At 69.6% G+C, this 16533-nt stretch overlaps 3 protein-coding genes across 3 annotated transcripts; 1 reads left to right on the forward strand and 2 right to left on the reverse strand.

The window, feature by feature from the left end:
- Positions 1 to 33: 33 nt before the first annotated feature.
- On the reverse strand, positions 34 to 3548 carry MCRIP2 (MAPK regulated corepressor interacting protein 2). The gene is made up of 5 exons (XM_082312159.1): positions 3426 to 3548; positions 3241 to 3322; positions 1456 to 1583; positions 1114 to 1215; positions 34 to 504 (listed from the first exon to the last, which is right to left on the reverse strand). Exons 1-5 carry the CDS (start codon positions 3475 to 3477, stop codon positions 434 to 436), a joined length of 435 nt encoding a protein of 144 aa, XP_082168285.1. The 5' UTR covers positions 3478 to 3548; the 3' UTR covers positions 34 to 433.
- A 2741-nt stretch (positions 3549 to 6289) lies between these two features.
- Positions 6290 to 9797, forward strand: METTL26 (methyltransferase like 26). The gene is given in 7 exon segments (XM_082312436.1): positions 6290 to 6505; positions 8345 to 8507; positions 8645 to 8704; positions 9140 to 9207; positions 9467 to 9525; positions 9528 to 9535; positions 9611 to 9797. Coding segments are annotated over 7 exon segments (615 nt in total). The 5' UTR covers positions 6290 to 6296; the 3' UTR covers positions 9659 to 9797.
- A 686-nt stretch (positions 9798 to 10483) lies between these two features.
- WFIKKN1 (WAP, follistatin/kazal, immunoglobulin, kunitz and netrin domain containing 1) lies at positions 10484 to 13009 on the reverse strand (the record flags this gene model as incomplete). The annotated part of the gene is made up of 2 exons (XM_082313606.1): positions 10484 to 11974; positions 12848 to 13009. 2 exons carry the CDS (start codon positions 13007 to 13009, stop codon positions 10484 to 10486), a joined length of 1653 nt encoding a protein of 550 aa, XP_082169732.1.
- Positions 13010 to 16533: the final 3524 nt, after the last annotated feature.

A 16533-nucleotide genomic window follows, 5' to 3' on the forward strand; every position in this document is an offset into this window, starting at 1 on the left:
TCCCCGGCCCGCAAGCGCCTCTCCACTGGCAGTCTCAGCGCTTTATTGTCTGGCGGTCCCTGCTACAGCACCCCGCTGTCCTCCCCGTGGCTACGGCTGCAGCGGGGGATCCGCTTCCTCGGCCCCAGCACGGCACCGCAGTGTCCCTGGGAGCTGGAGGCTGCAGGAGCTGCAGCGGTCCGAGAACTGGCACTTAAGGAATCCTGGCCGGGGCCGCACGCTGCTCCTCCACGCTGGGCGCAGGGAGGGGGCGCGCGGCCGGGCATGGCTGTGGTCCGGTCCCGCTGGCCTCGCTGGGCTGGCAGCGTGGGTCACTTCGCTTCGGTCATCTTTTAAAAACGTGGGTCTAAAACGCCACCGATTCTGGGTTCTGCCCAGATGCTCTCAGCACTGTTTCTCTTAAAAAAAACCAAACCCAAACCTTTCTTCCCTTTTATGAGCAGTTTTCAATTTTGGCCAGAAATTGCTGTGCCCACCACTCCTCCAGGTCGATGGGAACAAAGTCTGAAAGAGAGGGGAGGGAGAGAGGAGCACGTAGCAGCCGGAGCAGGGAGCAGCGCCCCGGGTGATCCCCCTGAACCACGCCATTTGCCACTGGAAAAAATGACACCCCAAAGTCTCCCCCACCCCTGTGCCCTGTCCCCAAAAGGCCAGGCTGGGTTTACAGGGACCTTCTCTTCTTGGGGACTTCTCGGCCCCCAGGCTGCGTGCACAGCCCCTGCTCCAGCTGCCATCAGAGGAGCACGGTGTCCCCGTCCCCACTGCGCTCCGGCTGGGTCCTCCTGGGCCACGGGAGAGGCAGGTCCCCGCGGCGGGACCCGGGGGCTCCCCTCCAGCACGACGCTGAACCCACCTTGGTGGCTGGAGAAGGCAAGAGTTCCAGGAGAGTCAGCACCCAGGCGTCCTGCTTGCTTGGGCTCCTCCGAGGGGGCACGGTGGGACATCCCCACCACCGTGCCGGGGGCCAGCTGCCCCCCAGCACCCCCAGCACCAGCCGGACAGACCCAACCCAGCCCCGGGATCCTCCTCCTCCCACCGCAGCCCTGCTCAGGTGCCCGGCTGAGCCCACGCCAGCTCATTGCACCCCGAGTGCCACGACCGCTTCCCACTTACTTTTCAGTCCGGGGTTGGGGTTTTTCTCTACGTACTGCACAGGGCCGCAGGCGCTCTCCCCGCTCCGGCTGCCGTCCAGCTGCTGCTCTACCTGCTGCCAGGCTGGGGCGGGGGGAACAGGCAGGGGATGGTTTGGGGAGGGGGATTTCCCAGCCCGGGGGGGCTGCGGGAGAGGAGCAGGAGCCGGCGCAAGGGAGGGCAGCTGCCCAGGCTGGGGACCCCTCCCCTGCCACCGAGGTCCCCAGCACCATGCAGCTGCCTGGGGAGGGACCCCGCTGTCCTCCAGCCCTCCGGGGATGCGACGGCGAGCGGGCGCTGTCCCCAGGGACCCTCTGCCCTCACCTTCGTAGACGAAGCGGACGTTCTCCTCGTGGGCCAGCGTGTAGCACTCCTCGGGGGCCGAGACCTGCTGCGGCAGCACCTGCGGCCTCTTGCCGTTCACTCTGTTGAAGACGAGTTTCTGGGCTGGGCTGTCGGGGAAGGCAGGGGACGGTGAGGGGGGCCGGCAGCTCTTCCCACCACGCCTTGGAGCGAGGACAGGGGGTGTTTGCGTGCCCCAGGTTGCCCCACGGCGTGCACGGTTGCCCACAGCCCCGGTTACAGCCAGCCGGCCCCGCTCAGCCCTGTCCCCAAGGGAGGGGACCAAAAGGGACCTTTTGGGAGAGGGGGCTCCTGCGCAGAGAGGGGTGCAAGCGAGGGGAGCTCCCCAGGGAAAAGCACGCCCTGCCCGTCTCCCACCCATCCTCCAGCCCCGGCACCAAGTGCAGGCCCCAAAATAAAAAAATCTGCCACCAAAATTGCTGAAATATCAGGAAAATGGAAGTGAAATCTAGTTAGGCACTGGGCAGAGGGCGCGCCATCATGCTGCTCTCTGCAGCCCAAGCATCTCAGTTTGCTGGAGCAGCCCCGGCCCCCAGAGCATCCCCGAGGTGCCCCAGGACTGGGACGAAACCCTCTGCCAACTGGGAGCAGGTCAGGCTTCCGCGGAGCTGGGATCCCCTCCCCAGAGCAGGGTGCTTAAACCAGCCCCGGCCTGGAAACCGCGAAACCGGGCAGATCAAAAGGAAAGGGCTGGGACGAGGCGTGTGGGCACGTTCAACGCAAAACTTCAGTATTTTGGCTTTTCTGCCCAGCTTTGGGGAGGGACACGTCTGCAACGGCCACATTTCTCACGGGACAAAGTCTAAGGGGCGCCGGGAGCGCGGACAGGTTACGGTTTGCAGGGCGGGCGAGACCAAGAACAGGCAGCTCCTGCCCGCACCTCTCCTGCCGGTTCTGCAGGCAGGGCCTGGGGCAGGTAACGCACCCCAAACGCGGGGCGGCCGGGGGGCACGGGGCGGGCATCCCTGCCCGCTGCAGGCAGGGCGGCGGGCAGCAGCGTGCCCACGCAGCCCGCCTGAAGGAGGGCGAGCGGCCACGCTGGTTAATTAGCGCAAGATCCCGGGAAGGACGGGAGGCTTTCCTCATCCGTGGGTGAGGCTGGGGGGACCGGGCAGAGCTGTGGGGGCCCCCAGCGCAGGGCTGCCTGCTCAGAGAGCCCCCCACTGCCCAGACCCCTGCACCGCCCACCCCAGACCCCCAGCCGCTTCTGCCAGAAGCTGTGAGCTTCACCCCAAAGCTGCCCCCCGCTGCAGGGCCCGGGACAGCCTCCGGACCCTCCCGTGGGCCACCCCCGGCCTCCGGGAATCCCAGCGGCAGCCCGGACTGTGCACCCCCCGCCAGCCCCGGGCACCGGGTGCGGGGCGCCGGTCCCCAGCGGGTTTGTGCAGCCGGTGCCCCCCGGGCCGGCGGGGGGTGCGCAAGGCCGGGTCCCGGCAGCGGGCACCCCCCCGCAGCGGGCAGCCCGCCGCTGCCTGCACTTTGCCCGCTCCGCCGGCCGCAGCCCCCGCTCCCCCGGGCTTTTCGGGAGCAGCCTTCGCCCCCGCGGCCCCGGGCCGGGGGGGGGGGGGCCCAGCTCCCGCGGGGGGACGGGGGCGGCGGGCAGCGGCAGCGCTGCCCCCCCCCCCCCCCCCGCCGGCACCGAGCGACCCCCCCGGCCCCGGCCCGGCCCCTCCCCGGCGGCGGGGCCCGGCCGCCCCGGTAACCTTTCCCCAAGGTCACGGCCGGCGCCGCCGCCGCGGGGCTCACCTGGCGGGGGGCCAGGCACCGGGCTGGAGCCGGCCCCGCAGCTCGCCCGGTTTGCTGCTCTCCACCGCCTGCTGCGTCGGACCTGCGGGCGGCGGCGGGGCGTCAGGGCGGCGCGGGGGGCGGCGGCGCGGGACGGGGCCCGCGGCCCTGCCCACGCCCCCCCCCGGCCCCCCGCTCCCCGGTACCTGTGCGGCGCTGCGTGGCCAGCTTGCTGGGGCCCCGCGTCAGCGTGTACATCCTGCGGCCCCGCACCGCCCCGGCCCGCAGCGGCCCCCGCGCGGCCCCGCACCGCGGCCGCCCTTTAACGGGCCCGGCCCGGCCGCGCCGCGCCACGCCCCCGCCCTTAAAGGGGCCGCGCGGGCGGGGGGGGCCGGGGGACACGGGGGGGGCGCAGGGGGGGACAGAGGGGACACGGGGGGGGCACACAGGCGGGACACATGGGACGTGGGGACACGCATGGGACGCACGGGGCACAGAGACGGACACACGGGGGAACACATGGGACGTGGGGACGCGCATGGGACGCACACGGGACACAGGGGACGCACGTGGGAGGTGTGGGGACACACAGGGGACACGCACGGGACACATAGGGAGAATACATGGGATGTGGGGACACGCATGGGACGCACATGGGGCACATAGGGGACACACGTGGGAGGTGTGGGGACACAGGTGACACATAGGGGGAACACAGGGGACATGGGGACACGCATGGGACACACGGGGCACAGAGAAGACACGCACCGGACACATGGGGGAACACATGGGACGTGGGGACACGCATGGGACGCACACGGGGCACATAGGGGACACACGTGGGAGGTGTGGGGACACACAGGGGACACGCACGGGACACATAGGGGGAATACATGGGATGTGGGGACATGCAAGGGACACACACGGGACACATAGAGGACACACGTGGGAGGTGTGGGGACACACAGGGGACACGCACGGGACACATAGGGGGAATACATGGGATGTGGGGACATGCAAGGGACACACACGGGACACATAGAGGACACACGTGGGAGGTGTGGGGACACATGGGACACATAGGGGGAACACATGGGATGTGGGGACACACACGTGGGACGTGGGGACATGTATAGGACACACAGGGGACACACACATGGGACACATAGGGGACACACGTGGGAGGTGTGGGGACACCCAGGGGACACACAGAGGACACATGGGGAACATAGGAGATGTGGGGACACGCATGGGACACACAGGGGACACACACGGGATACAGACACATGTGGGAGGTTTGGGGACATGCGGGGCACACATGGGACATGGGGACACACAGGGGACACGCACGGGACATATAGGGGGAACACATGGGATGTGGGGACACACACGTGGAACATGGGGACATGTATAGGACACACAGGGGACACACAGGATACATAGGGGACACACATGGGAGGTGTGGGGACACAGAGGGGACACGCGGGGCACACATGGGACGTGGGGGGGGCACATGTGGGACATGGGGCACACATGGGATGTGGGGACACAGAGAGGACACGCACGGGACATAGGGGGACCACACACACGGGATGTAGGGGACACATGGGACACTTGGGACACATCGGGGGAACACATGGGACGTGGGGACACACAGGAGACATAGGTGGACACACCGGGGACATGGGGACGCACGTGGGACATGCATGAGAGGGTACATATGGGACAGGTGGGGGACACGGGACACGTAGGGTGCACGCAAGGGACGCGGGGACACACGGGGGTCAAGTAGAGAGCACGGGAGACACGTCGACACAGACGGCACAGGTGCGCAGGGGCCACGGGAGTCACAGGGACCACGGAGGGGACGCGCACGGGGACATTCGGGAGACGGGGACACGCAGGAGTCGCTCCCGGGCCACGCAGGACCCAGGCAGGGGACAGCGAGGGGTGCAGAGGCAGGGGCTGGGGTGCCACCGCCCCGGGGCCAGCGCTGTGACCAGCCCGGCGCGCCCCGAGCCGCGCACCCGCGGCCGCCCGGGAGCCGTGGGCCACCCCGCCACGCGGGAAGCCGGGGCCGGTGGCCGCGGCCTGGCCACGGCGGTGACCTTTGGGGCGGGAAGGCGCGCCGAGGTCTCCCCACGCGGCGGGAGGTGCTGCCCCGGGACGTGACCCCAGCCGGACCCCCGCCACCCCGCAGCGTCACCCGTGGCTGGGTGGCACCCCAGGTTTTGGGGACAGGCCGCGGGACGAACCCGCCGGGGTCTGCGGGGACAGCAAAGCCACCCCGCGCCGGTGACCTTGGCCTTCCCGCCGCGTGGCCGCGGTGGCAAGGGGCCGGAGGGTGCCCGCCCCCCCCAAAGAGCACCCCGCAAAGCAGGGCCTGATCCTGCAGGGCGCCGGGCACCCGTGGGCACCCCGCCCCCCGCAGCCGCTGGCCCCCCGCGCCTCCCCAGCCCCAAGCAGCCCCCGTCACCGCGCTCAAACGGGACCCCGCTGCCGTCGCCCGCCCCGACACCCAGGGGCCGTGCCTCAGTTTCCCCACCCGCGGCCTGCCCGGGTTTGGGGGCGCAGCCCGCGCCTGCCGCGCTCGGAGGCCCCAGGTCCCGGGGCTGCGGCGGGATCCGCCCGTCGTCAGCGGGGGGGGGGCTTCGCTGCGAGCCCCCCGTGCCGGCTTCACGGCGCGGGGTAACCCCGCTCCCGCGCACCCCCGCTGCCCGGGGGCGCCCACGCCGGGCGCTAGCGCGGCCCTGTCCGGGGCGGGGGGGGGCGGGGGTCCCACGCGTGGCGGGGGGCGGCAGCGGCGGGGCCCCGCTCCGCCCGCGGTCCGGCGGAGGCCGAGGGCCGGCGGCGCGGGGAGGCGCCCAGCGGCGCCGCTGGTGTAGTGGTATCATGCAAGATTCCCATTCTTGCGACCCGGGTTCGATTCCCGGGCGGCGCACAACCGTTTTCCTCCCTTTTTTTTTTTTTACACCGCCCCCCCCGTGGGAGGCTCCACCCGCGACGCGTGGGGGCGGTCCCCGTGGGGGCTGCCGGGACTTGCAGTCCCCGCACCGCGGCCGCCGCCCCCTCCAGCCATGCAGGCGCCGGCGGCGGCGGAGCGCAACAAGGGCCCGATCCTGGCGGTGCTGCGGGAGTACGCGGGGCCCGGAGCCCACGCGGGACCCGGCGTCCTGCGGGTGCTGGAGGTGGGGGCGGGGGCGGGGCTGCACGCCGCGCACTTCGCCCGGGCGCTGCCGCAGACCCGCTGGCAGCCCTCCGACATCGACCCCCGGGCGCTGCGCAGGTGGGTGGGGAGCGCGGGTGGGGGCCCCCGGGGAGCACGGGTGGGGGTCCCTGGGGAGCACGGGTGGGGAGCCACGGGGAGCATGGATGGGGATCCCCGAGGATCACGGTTGGGGGTCCCTGAGGAGCACGGGTAGGGGTCCCCGAGGAGCACAGTTGGGGATACCCGGGGAGCACGGGTGGGGGTCCCTGGGGAGCACGGGTGGGGGTCCCCAGGGAGTATGGATGGGGATCCCCGAGGATCACGGGTGGGGGTCCCTGGGGAGCACACTTGGGGATCCCCGAGGAGCACGGGTGGGGATCCCCGGGGAGCACGGGTGGTGGTCCCTGAGGAGCACGGGTGGGGGTCCCCAGGGAGCGCAGTCCAGCCCCTTCCCCTCCCCACAGCCCCAGGGCCGGAGGCCTTGGGCTCCCCGGCTCGCTGCTGTGCTCTGTTCCCGGGCAGACCCAGTACCCGGCCGCCAGCGGCCCGGGCTCCCAGCTGGATGCGCTATTTTTTTCCACGAAAGGCTCAATATTCAACTCTCAGATGACCCAGGCTCCCCAAGTTGATGCTTTATTTCTCACCCAGCAAAGCCCAGCGTCCCGCTCCCGAACAGCCCAGCCTCCCCAGCTCAGGGCTTGATTTTTCCCAGAAGAGCCCCGATATCCAACTCGCCGCCAACCCACGCCGCCACGGAGCGATTCCTGCCTGCAAAGCGCCCGGCCACGCGTTGCTGCGTGCCAGTCGCCCTCCCATTACCCACGCACGGCCACAACGCTCCGCGGCGACGCCGGGCCCGATGCCCAGCTCACCGGGACCCGCGCGGTGGGTGGCTCGCACCCCGCTCCCAGCGCCGCGCCGCCCCGGCGAGCCGCGGCGAGCCGTGTTTATTTCCTCTGCGTCAGCGCACGCGGGGCCGACCGTGGCCAAATGCCCGTTCCAGGCATTGCAGCGCCGGACTGGAAGGGCTCGGTTTCCGTTCAGGAAACAAAAATAAACCCCAGCTCTGCAGCGCGGGGAGGAATTCCCCCAGGAAAAAAAGCAAAGCCAGTGGGGAGGTGCCGAAATTGGCACCTCTCCGGGGGGGCGCAGCCGGCGTCCTTCCCACCCGTCACCGCTCCGGCAGCGGCACCCGGCACACGCCGCCCTGGTTAAAAATAATCCCCAGGCTGGGCCGGGAGGCTGCGGCTCCCTGCTCCGGCGCTTCGGGAACCGAGACCTGGCTGTCAAATGTCCCGAAAAGGGTATAAATCACACCAAAATCACACGGTACCGGTGCAGCGGTACTGGCGCCGTGCGGGCAGCCCGGGCGCAGGGGTGCAGGCAGCGCTGCGGGCAGCCCAGGCGCGTGGGTGCAGGCAGCGTGCAGGCAGCCTAAGCACGTGGGTGCTGGCAGTGCTGCAGGCAGCACAGCGTGTGGGTGCGGGCAGCGTGCAGGCAGCCTGGGCATGTGGGTGCAGGCAGCGTGCATGCAGGCAGCTGGGAGGGCAGCGTGCTCCGGCTGCCCCGGTGAGAGGCAACGGTGGACTGGGATATTTTTAGGCACTGGGGTCTCTCGGTCCGTGTGCTGCCAGCAGTCTGGCTGCTGCCCATTTGCTGCTTGCCCCGGCAGCCCCCCCAGCAGCCCCGTCACCCTTTGGCCTGTTGCAAAGCTCAGCGATATCAGACCCCCCACCCTGTGCAGAGCCTCCCCGGCTGTGCTGCAAGCACAACCTTGTTATTAGCCATCAGAGACTCCAGCCGGGAGATGCTGCCGGCAGCCAGGGCAGGCAGGTTTTGGGTCCGCCTGCAGCGGGTGCTGGTGGGGGGTGCAGGCGATGCCCCGGCTGGGGTTGACGTGGGGTTTGGTGCCCGCAGCATCGCTGCCTACGCGGAGGCCATGCGGGTGCCCAACGTGCTGCCCCCCATCCTGCTGGACGTCTCGCAGGGCTGGGAGACGTGGGGGGGCACCCAACCCGCCACCCTCGACCTCCTCGTCAGCATCAACATGATGCACATTGCGGAGCTGCGGTGCACCGAGGTGAGCGGGGCAGGGCTGGAGCCACGCCGGCCCTCGCCGGGTCCCTGTCCCCTGGTCTGGGGGTCCCAGGGCCGAGGAGGGGGCTCCTGGGGGGTGTCCCCAGCCCCCTGACGCGGTTCCCCCCCCTCTTTCCCCAGGGCCTGTTCAAGGGTGCTGGGGTGCTGCTGAAGCCTGGAGGCGTGCTCTTCACCTACGGGGTGGGTGCTGCTCGGCCGACCACCCGTCTTGGCGCAGGAGCGTCCCGCCGGGTGTGGGGTGTCCCTGGGGATGCGGGGGGGCGGGTGGGAGGGCAGCTCCGGGCATGGCTTGGGGGGAATGGGAAAGCAGGGGCCTCGGCGCTGGGGGGGCTCAGCCCTTTGGGGCACGTGCTGAGCCCTGGATGGGGCTGCTTTGGCCGCTCGCCCCCAGGATGGGAGGGATCCTGTCCTCCCTCACCCCTTCCCGGGCAGGGTCCAGAGGCCTGGGGGGCGATGGGACCCAGGGAGGGTTACGGGACCCGTGGTCCCTCCTGGGGGCCGTGTCCCTTCTCACTTGGCTCCGTGCGTGGTGGGGACAGCAACCCATGGGCTGGGGCAGGGGCTCGGGGACACACAACGGCTCGTGCCTGCAGCTCCGGCTTCGTGTCCCGGCAGCCCTACGCCGTGGATGGCCGGATCAGCCCCCAGAGCAACGTGGACTTTGACCGCAGCCTGAGGCAGAGGTAGGAGGGGGAGCTGGGGGGCCCAGGGCTGCTGGTGGCCCGTCCTGCCCATGCTGCCTGTCCTGCCCATGCTGCCTGTCCTGCCCGTGCTGCCTGCAGCCCCAGGGAGCTCCCGCCCAGCGTGGTCCTTCAAGACAAGACCTAAAGTGGCAGCCGGGGGAGCCCTCCCCCGCCTGGGGACACCCCGGGAGATGGGGATGCTTGGGAGAGCGCGGGCGCAAGGTGTCCGTCTGTCTGACCCGCGCTCCCTCCCCGGCAGCAATCCCGCCTGGGGCCTTCGGGACACGGCACTGCTGCGGCAGCTGGCTGAGGCCAACGGGAGAGGATGGTAGGTGCTGGGGTCCTCGGGGGGACGGTCCCCGCACCAGGGGGGACCCCCTGACCCCCGGCTCTGTGCTTCCAGGTGGACATGCCGGCCAACAACAAGAGTCTCATCTTCCGCAAGCAGTAGCCGGCCCCGACGGCATCTCCCGGCATCTCCCAGTGCCTTCCCGGCACGGCCACCCCCCATTGACACCTCCTCGAGGGGTCACGCTGTCCCCGTGCTGGTGCCAGCCAGGGCTGGGGACGGCAGTGACGGGGTGGTGACCCACTCGCCCTGGCTGGAGCTGGGCTTGGCTGGGGGGGGCCCATCTCCCCCGGCCCCCTCGGGGCTCCCTTTGCGATGGGGTGCCCCAGCCTGGCCCAGAGAAGCCACCACAGCTGCCATGGGGGGCACGGGGGGGACAGCACCCCTGGCATGGCAGAGACTTCTTGGTTGGTGCTGGTTTCCCCAGAGGACGCCGTGCCAATGGCGGGGGGTCCCGTCCCCCTTTCCCCACCCCGGGAACCCCATCCCTGCCACCAATAAACTCTGGGGCTTTGCAGCTCCCTGATGCTTTCAGCGCTGATGCTGGGGGGGGGGGGGAGCATCCCCACTCCCCCCACAGCGCCAATGGGCGTCGGATCCTGCACTGGGGGTGCTGCGCTGGGCCCGGAGGCTTCGGTGCGGTGGGAAGGTTTTTATGGGTGGGGGGGTCCTGGCAGACCTCCCACCCCTCTGCAACCCAACCCAGTCCTTTATTGCTGCTGGGGGGCACCCGAGGGGGCACCCGGGGGAGCATGCGGCAGATAAATTACAGGGGGGTGGGAGCTGGGCCGGGGCTCAGCATGGGCCTGGAGGGAACTACGCAACGGTGCTAATCCGTAGATACAAGCGCTGGTGCGGGGGCCCCCCAGGCTGCGGCCCCCCGTGGTGGGTCTGTGGCCCCCCATGTCGGCACGTCCCGGCTCTCTCCTAGTCCTGGAAGCGGTTCAGGAGGTCGCAGGTTTTCTTCTCCATCAGCTCGTAGATCTTCTTCACCCGCTTGTCGTTGGCCGCCCGGACATAGCTGCTGGGGTCCAGCGTGGCCATGCCGTCGTGCACCTCGCCCATGATGATGAGCGGCCCGTCCTCCGCTGTCATGTTGGGGCAGGGGCAGCTCCAGTCCATGTCAGTCAAGGTCACCTCCAGGTACTTGATGTTGAAGAACTTGAGGCCCATCTTCTCGTCTTTGAGGACGTCCTCGAGGGCGAAGCGGGCGATCCCGGAGTCCTGGTCCTCCACGATCTCCATCAGCCGCCCCACGATGGCAAAGTCGCTGCGGCAGAGGCTCAGCACCATCTTGCTCTTCAGGCGGCAAGCCTTGCACTGCAGGCTCTTGGGGAAGGGGCAGACGTCCTCGCAGGTCTCCTTGCTCTCGAAGTTGTTGGTGTTGCCCTCGCAGCCGCCGTAGACGAAGGAGTGGCACTGCTTCAGCAGGTGGTTGTACGCCCAGCGGGGTTCCCAGTTCTGGCAGGGACCCTGCACCATGGGCAGCAGGCAGGTGGGGCGGGCGCTGCCCAAGCAGGCAGCCCGGCACTCCTCGTAGGTCTCAAAATGGTTCCTGTTGGCCCCGCAGCCCCCGTAGCGGAAGGTGAGGCAGGAGCCCTGCTTGGCGTCGAAGTGCCAGCGCACCTCCAGGGCCTCACACCGCCGCCGGTCCGGCTCCTTCAGGCACTCGGCGCTGGGGAAGGGCTGGGGGCTGCCGGCCCGCGGGGTCCCCCCCGGCTCCCGCCTGACCACCGACAGCGGGAAGTCGGCGCGGAGCAGCCCGGCAGCGTTCCTGGCCGTGCAGGTGTAGATGCCGGCGTCCTCGTGGCGGGCATTGTAGATGACCAGCTGGCCGATGTTGGTGACCACCACGTTGCCGTACATCTGGTCCGGCCGCATGATGAAGTTCTCCTCCCGCTCGCTCTGCTTCTCCCAGGTGATGTCCGGCCGCGGGCGCCCGCTGACGTCGCAGCGGAAGCTGACGGTGCCGCCGGCACGCACCGACTGGTGGAAGGGGTTGCTGTAGAGAGCGGGAGGCACCGGCACCTCGGGGCCGGCTCCCGGCGTGGGGCGCGCCGTCGTCTCCTGCGGCACGGGGCTGGTGTCGGGCCAGGTGAAGATGTGCTTGCAGGGGACGGTGGTGAGGCGGGTGCCGCGCAGGCACGCCTCGGCGTCCATGTAGCACTTGTTGTAGTAGGTGAGGCCGTCGGAGGCGCAGGTGAAGTTGGGCTCCTTCTCGCAGCGGTCCTTGCACTTGCAGACGGGCTGCCCGTCCCAGATGTCGCAGTCGGAGCCCTGCTGCGCGCACACGAAGCTCTCGCAGGAGGCCGCCGGCGCCAGCGCCAGCGCCGGCAGGCTGCCGTCGGCGAAGCGGGCGGCCACGCAGCTCCGCAGCCCGCACACGTTGGTGCAGCATTTCTCGAAGCCTTCGCAGTCCTGGCCGGGGTGGGGGTGGGGGGAGAGGAGATTGGGGGTTGGGACGTGGAGGTCACCGCCGTGCTGTGGCTGTGGGTGCTGCTCCCACCCCCCACAGGGCTTTCGGGTGGGCGGGTGCCCCCCGCGCAGCCCTGTGCACCCGGGGCATCGCTGGGCTCTGGGTAAGAGCCAGACCACCCCTGAACGGCTGCGCTGGCCCCAGCCCCCCCTCAGCCACCCCCAGCCCCCCCAGCAGGTTTAGGGGTGCACTGCAGTGACAACGGCCCCTCCTCCCCCAGCAGACAGCATCTCACCCCTCTCAGCTTTAGCTGGCTGAGGGGAGGCAGAACTCATTGCATGGATGCGTTGTGAAGGAGTCACCCCCCCAGCCTGGTCCAGGCAGCCCTAACCGGGGCGGAGGCGCTGTGCCCCTGCCTGCTGCGGTGGAGCCCAGAGCCGGGGCAGCCCGGTCCGTGGGTGGGCTCCGGACCGCAGGGAAAAGTTGGGGGGAGGCCGTCCACTGCCTGGTGGGGGTCCCTGTCCCACTGCACCCATTCCCCTCGTCCCAGCCCCTCAGCTGGGTGGGAGCATCCTGGGGGCGCACAGAGGGGGAGTCCTGGCCACGGGGCACGGCTCGGGGTGGTTCATGGGGGCTCCAAGCAGTTTCTTTGCCTGCTGGGGGCCAGGGAGCGGCCCCAGGGCACCCAGTGCGCCTGCCGACTGCAGGGGCGAAGTTGCAGCCAGGCTGAGCGCGCTGCACCGAAACAACTGAACCGGCTGCGCCACCGGGGAGGGGACCTGCGCCCCAAAGCATCTCCCTCGGGGGACCTGGGGCTGTCCCCCCATCCCCATCCCCATCCCCACGCCCCCCCAGCCCTGCAGCCCCCCGCTCACCTGGTCGGCCTGGCACTCCCGCTCGCAGGTGCTCTGGGCGTCCACCCAGAGGTTGGGGTTCAGCTGGTTGGGGCAGACCCCCAGGTGCCGCATCCTGCCCGGCTGCAGGCTCAGCCCAACCGCCGCCGCCGCCAGCAAAGGCAGGAGGAGCGCGACGCCCATGGGAGCACGCTGCCGCCCGCCCGCTCGCCCGCCCCGGCCTAGGCAGCCGAAATTCCCGCGAGGAGGCATCTGGCCACCCCACGCCACCGGCCCGGCTCGCTGGCGAGGGCTCGGGATAAATCCCATTCAGGATGGAGGGGATGAGGGAGAAGGCGGGCGGGCGGGGGGACAAAGAGGAGGAGGAGAGGACCAAACTTCAGCCCTTCAGCACGCCCAGCGCCTGCCGGACCACCGGCGATGCCGCCCGCCACCTCCATCCATCGCCGCCGCTCGGCTCTCGGGGCGCCGGGGACACGGTGGCAGCGGGGTCCCTCGGCGAGAGGGGCTCAGTCCATCCCGGCTCCCCGCCGGCGGGGCGAGTGGGGTGGAAGGGGAGGACGGGAAGGTTGTAATCTGAATCCCCTCCCTTCCCACTGATGTTTCTGGGTGTTTGGAATGGGAAAGGCGCTGACCTCAGCCTCTAACCCCGGCGAGCCCAGCGATCGGCTGGGCAAAGACAGGGGGAGATCAAAGGCAGAATGCGGAAAGTCTCCAAAGAGGGAGAGTGAAAGGAGGGGGGGGACACAAAAAAACCCGCCCGGCCCACGGAGCCGAATTCCTGCAGGATGAGAAAACAGCCAGAGCCTGTGGTCCACTCGGACAGGGCCGCCGGCAGGGAGAGACGCGGAGCCCAGGCTGCGGGGGCCCGGGCGGGCCTGGGAGCCCCTCACCCCGCACCTCGCCTCTTGGCACCCGCTGGCACCGCGGGCAGAGGCAGCCCCGCACCCAGGAGCGGGGTGCCGGCACCGGCACGCGTCCGCCCTGCTCATCCCTGCTCGCCAGCCGGCATCCCGCGAGTGCCGCGCTGCCGCGCACGGGACCCCGGCTCGCCCGGCAGCGTGGCAGGGTGGGTGCCCCCCAGCCCCCCCGGAGGGGCTCACCCAGCCCGGCAGCGGCTCCCAGCCCTCCCTCCTTGCTGATTTACGGCCAGGCTTTTTGAACCGGCTGTATTTTTCTGAGCTGGAAGGCAGCGCCTGGCCGTGCCAGACCCCGGCGGGAGTGCTCCGGCACGCTGTGCCTGCGCTGCAATCCCGCCGCTGCCTCCCCGAGCACGTCCCGCAGCCGGCCCTAAGCTGGCAGGAGCCGGCCCTGGCTCCCCGGCCAGATTTCCCTAATCCCCAGTGGAGACTGACCTGCAGCAGGAACATTTCATGGCATTTTGGGAGCATTAACTCTTCCGGCACCGGCGAGAGCCGCGACCCACCCGCCTCAGCGCCGAGGAGGGGTCTGCAGCTCCTGGGAAGCAGCAAACCCACCCGAAGGGGCTTTGCCCCGGGGGGCGGCCCAGAAGCCCCCAGCCTCCCTTCTGCAGGGCTGCAAACTGGGGGGGCAGTGGAGGGGGGAAAAAAAGGTGGGGAGCCTTTTCTGGACATTTTTAGGGGGGAACCAACCAACCCACACCCCAGAGGAGTTTTTGCATGGGATGGTTCGGTGCTCCCACCGCCTGCAGCTCCCGGGGGAAGCCCCGTTGCACCGAACCAGGCGTTTCGGGGCCCTCGACACCCGCCACGTTGGCGTGAGCGGGACGCAGCCGCCGTGCCCCGGCACGCTGACCTCCCGCCGGTGCCACCGACACAGCGCTGCAACCTGCAACCGCCGCCGCTTCCCCGCCCGAGCGGCCGCCGGGGCCGGCAGAAACGGCTGCGCTGCCAGCGGCTCCGTGCTGGGGCTCCCTGCAGGCCTGAAATCCCAAAGCACGGTCGGGCCTGACATCAGCTTGCCGTGCCCACGCACCCCGGGGCTGTGCCCAGGGACCCCACTCACCCCAGTTTCGTGGCCAAGCGGCCCCGGACATGGCGGGGAGGTTACGCTGCCCTGGGACACTCACTGATGAGGTGCTTTGCAAACAGGGAATTGCATCAGGACGGCCCAGCCCGGGAGCTGCCAGGGCCGTACCCTGCCTGCCCCGGCAGCCCGGAGCCCCCGGGCCCACGGAGCCGACGCAGACACCGAGCGGGCACCGCCAGCGCCCGGCTGCCTGCAGCGGCGTTACGCGCGGGATCCCCGGCCCCCAAAGCCGGCGCGCTCTGGCTGGGAGGCAGCGTGGGAGGCTGCCGCGGCGCCGTGCTCCCCGAGGACGCAGCCTGGGGACACAGAGCCACTTCGGGGTGCGCTCGGGGTGCCCCAGGGTCCTCCTGAGGATGCTGCTGCAGGAGGGAAGGGGAGGGGGAAGAGAAAACCTGGAGCCCAGATTTCGCCCATCCCCACGCTGGGGTCCACATGGTCACGGCACCAGTCTGAGGAGAGGCCGGCACTGGGGTTTGGGCCGGCTCCTGCCCCGCTGAGCCCTCTCCGGAGCCGGGGGAGCAGCCCCTGAGGGGCGGCCCGTGTTTCACACGGGAGCCTGAGATGCCTCATCCCTGGGTCACCACGATCAAAAGCGGCGAGGCCGGGACAAGCGCCTGCCAGGAACCTGCGCCTCGGCGGCACGAGGCCGGCCGGAGGGATGCCAGATGCCACGTGGCTGGAAGTGCAGCTCCCAAGGACTCGAGACGCTCACCCACGGCTGGGGACCCACGCCCAGCCTCTGCCAGTGCTGCTTCAGCAGAAGATGAAAGAAAAGGTGGCTCTCCCCACCCTGGACCAAGCCCAGGACAGGCTTTCATCATCTAAAGGCTGAGAGCAGCCAGAACTTCAGTCTCTCCCAAACTGTTCGCCTCCGCACATCCAATCACCCACTGCACCCCAAAACGGGGATTTTTTTGGGGGTGACTTGCGAAGATCCCAGACATGGATGCCAGTTTTACAGCTCCATCTCCTCCCTTCAAGACGAGGGAGCACAAGCAGCGGCTCAGCACCCCGTCCTGGGGGGAACCATGTGTCGTCCCCCCCCCAGACAACACCCTGTACCCAGGGAGGAGGGCTCCTGCCCCACCACCGCACCCATGGGTCGGTGCGTCCTCATTTTCAAGCATCTCGGGTGCAGTCAGATGGAGGTCACCGGTTCTTCACAGCCTGCGCGGTACAAGCCCGCAGGGGAGAGCGGGATCTGCCCGAGACACCCTCGAATCGGGAAGGTGGGTTCGGATAAACGCCCCCGACTAGGAAAGACCCGAACCAGCCCAGAGCAACCTGCTCCCTCCTCTTCCTCCAAGAAACAGGGACCCCGGAGCGCCGGCCAGCCTCTCCCCGACCTTCCGGCCGCGCGGCCTTTTCTTGCCCCGCTCTTCGCGAGCGAGGACACGGCAGGGACGGCAGCCCCCGCTGCCCCCGCGTTACGGGCTCCGGCTGCCCGCACCCACCTGAAACCACCCACAGCCTTTGCTTCTGGCGAGGGAACGGACACCTCCAGAACCCCCCTGAAAAGGAGGGGGAAAAAAAGACTCTCCGTGACTCTTCCCTGACCAGGCTTTCACCTCAGCTCCAGGGTCCTCCAGGCTGCAGACACTATCTCATTTCCCCCTGCCCCCTCCCAGCCCCGGCAATTACTACTTAAGCTGTTAAAACAAGCGTGGCCAGTCTGGTACGAAGTGGAAAATCTGATC

The sequence above is a fragment of the Platalea leucorodia genome, assembly GCF_965183815.1.
Source record: "Platalea leucorodia genome assembly, chromosome: 5".
Classification (NCBI taxonomy): domain Eukaryota; kingdom Metazoa; phylum Chordata; class Aves; order Pelecaniformes; family Threskiornithidae; genus Platalea; species Platalea leucorodia.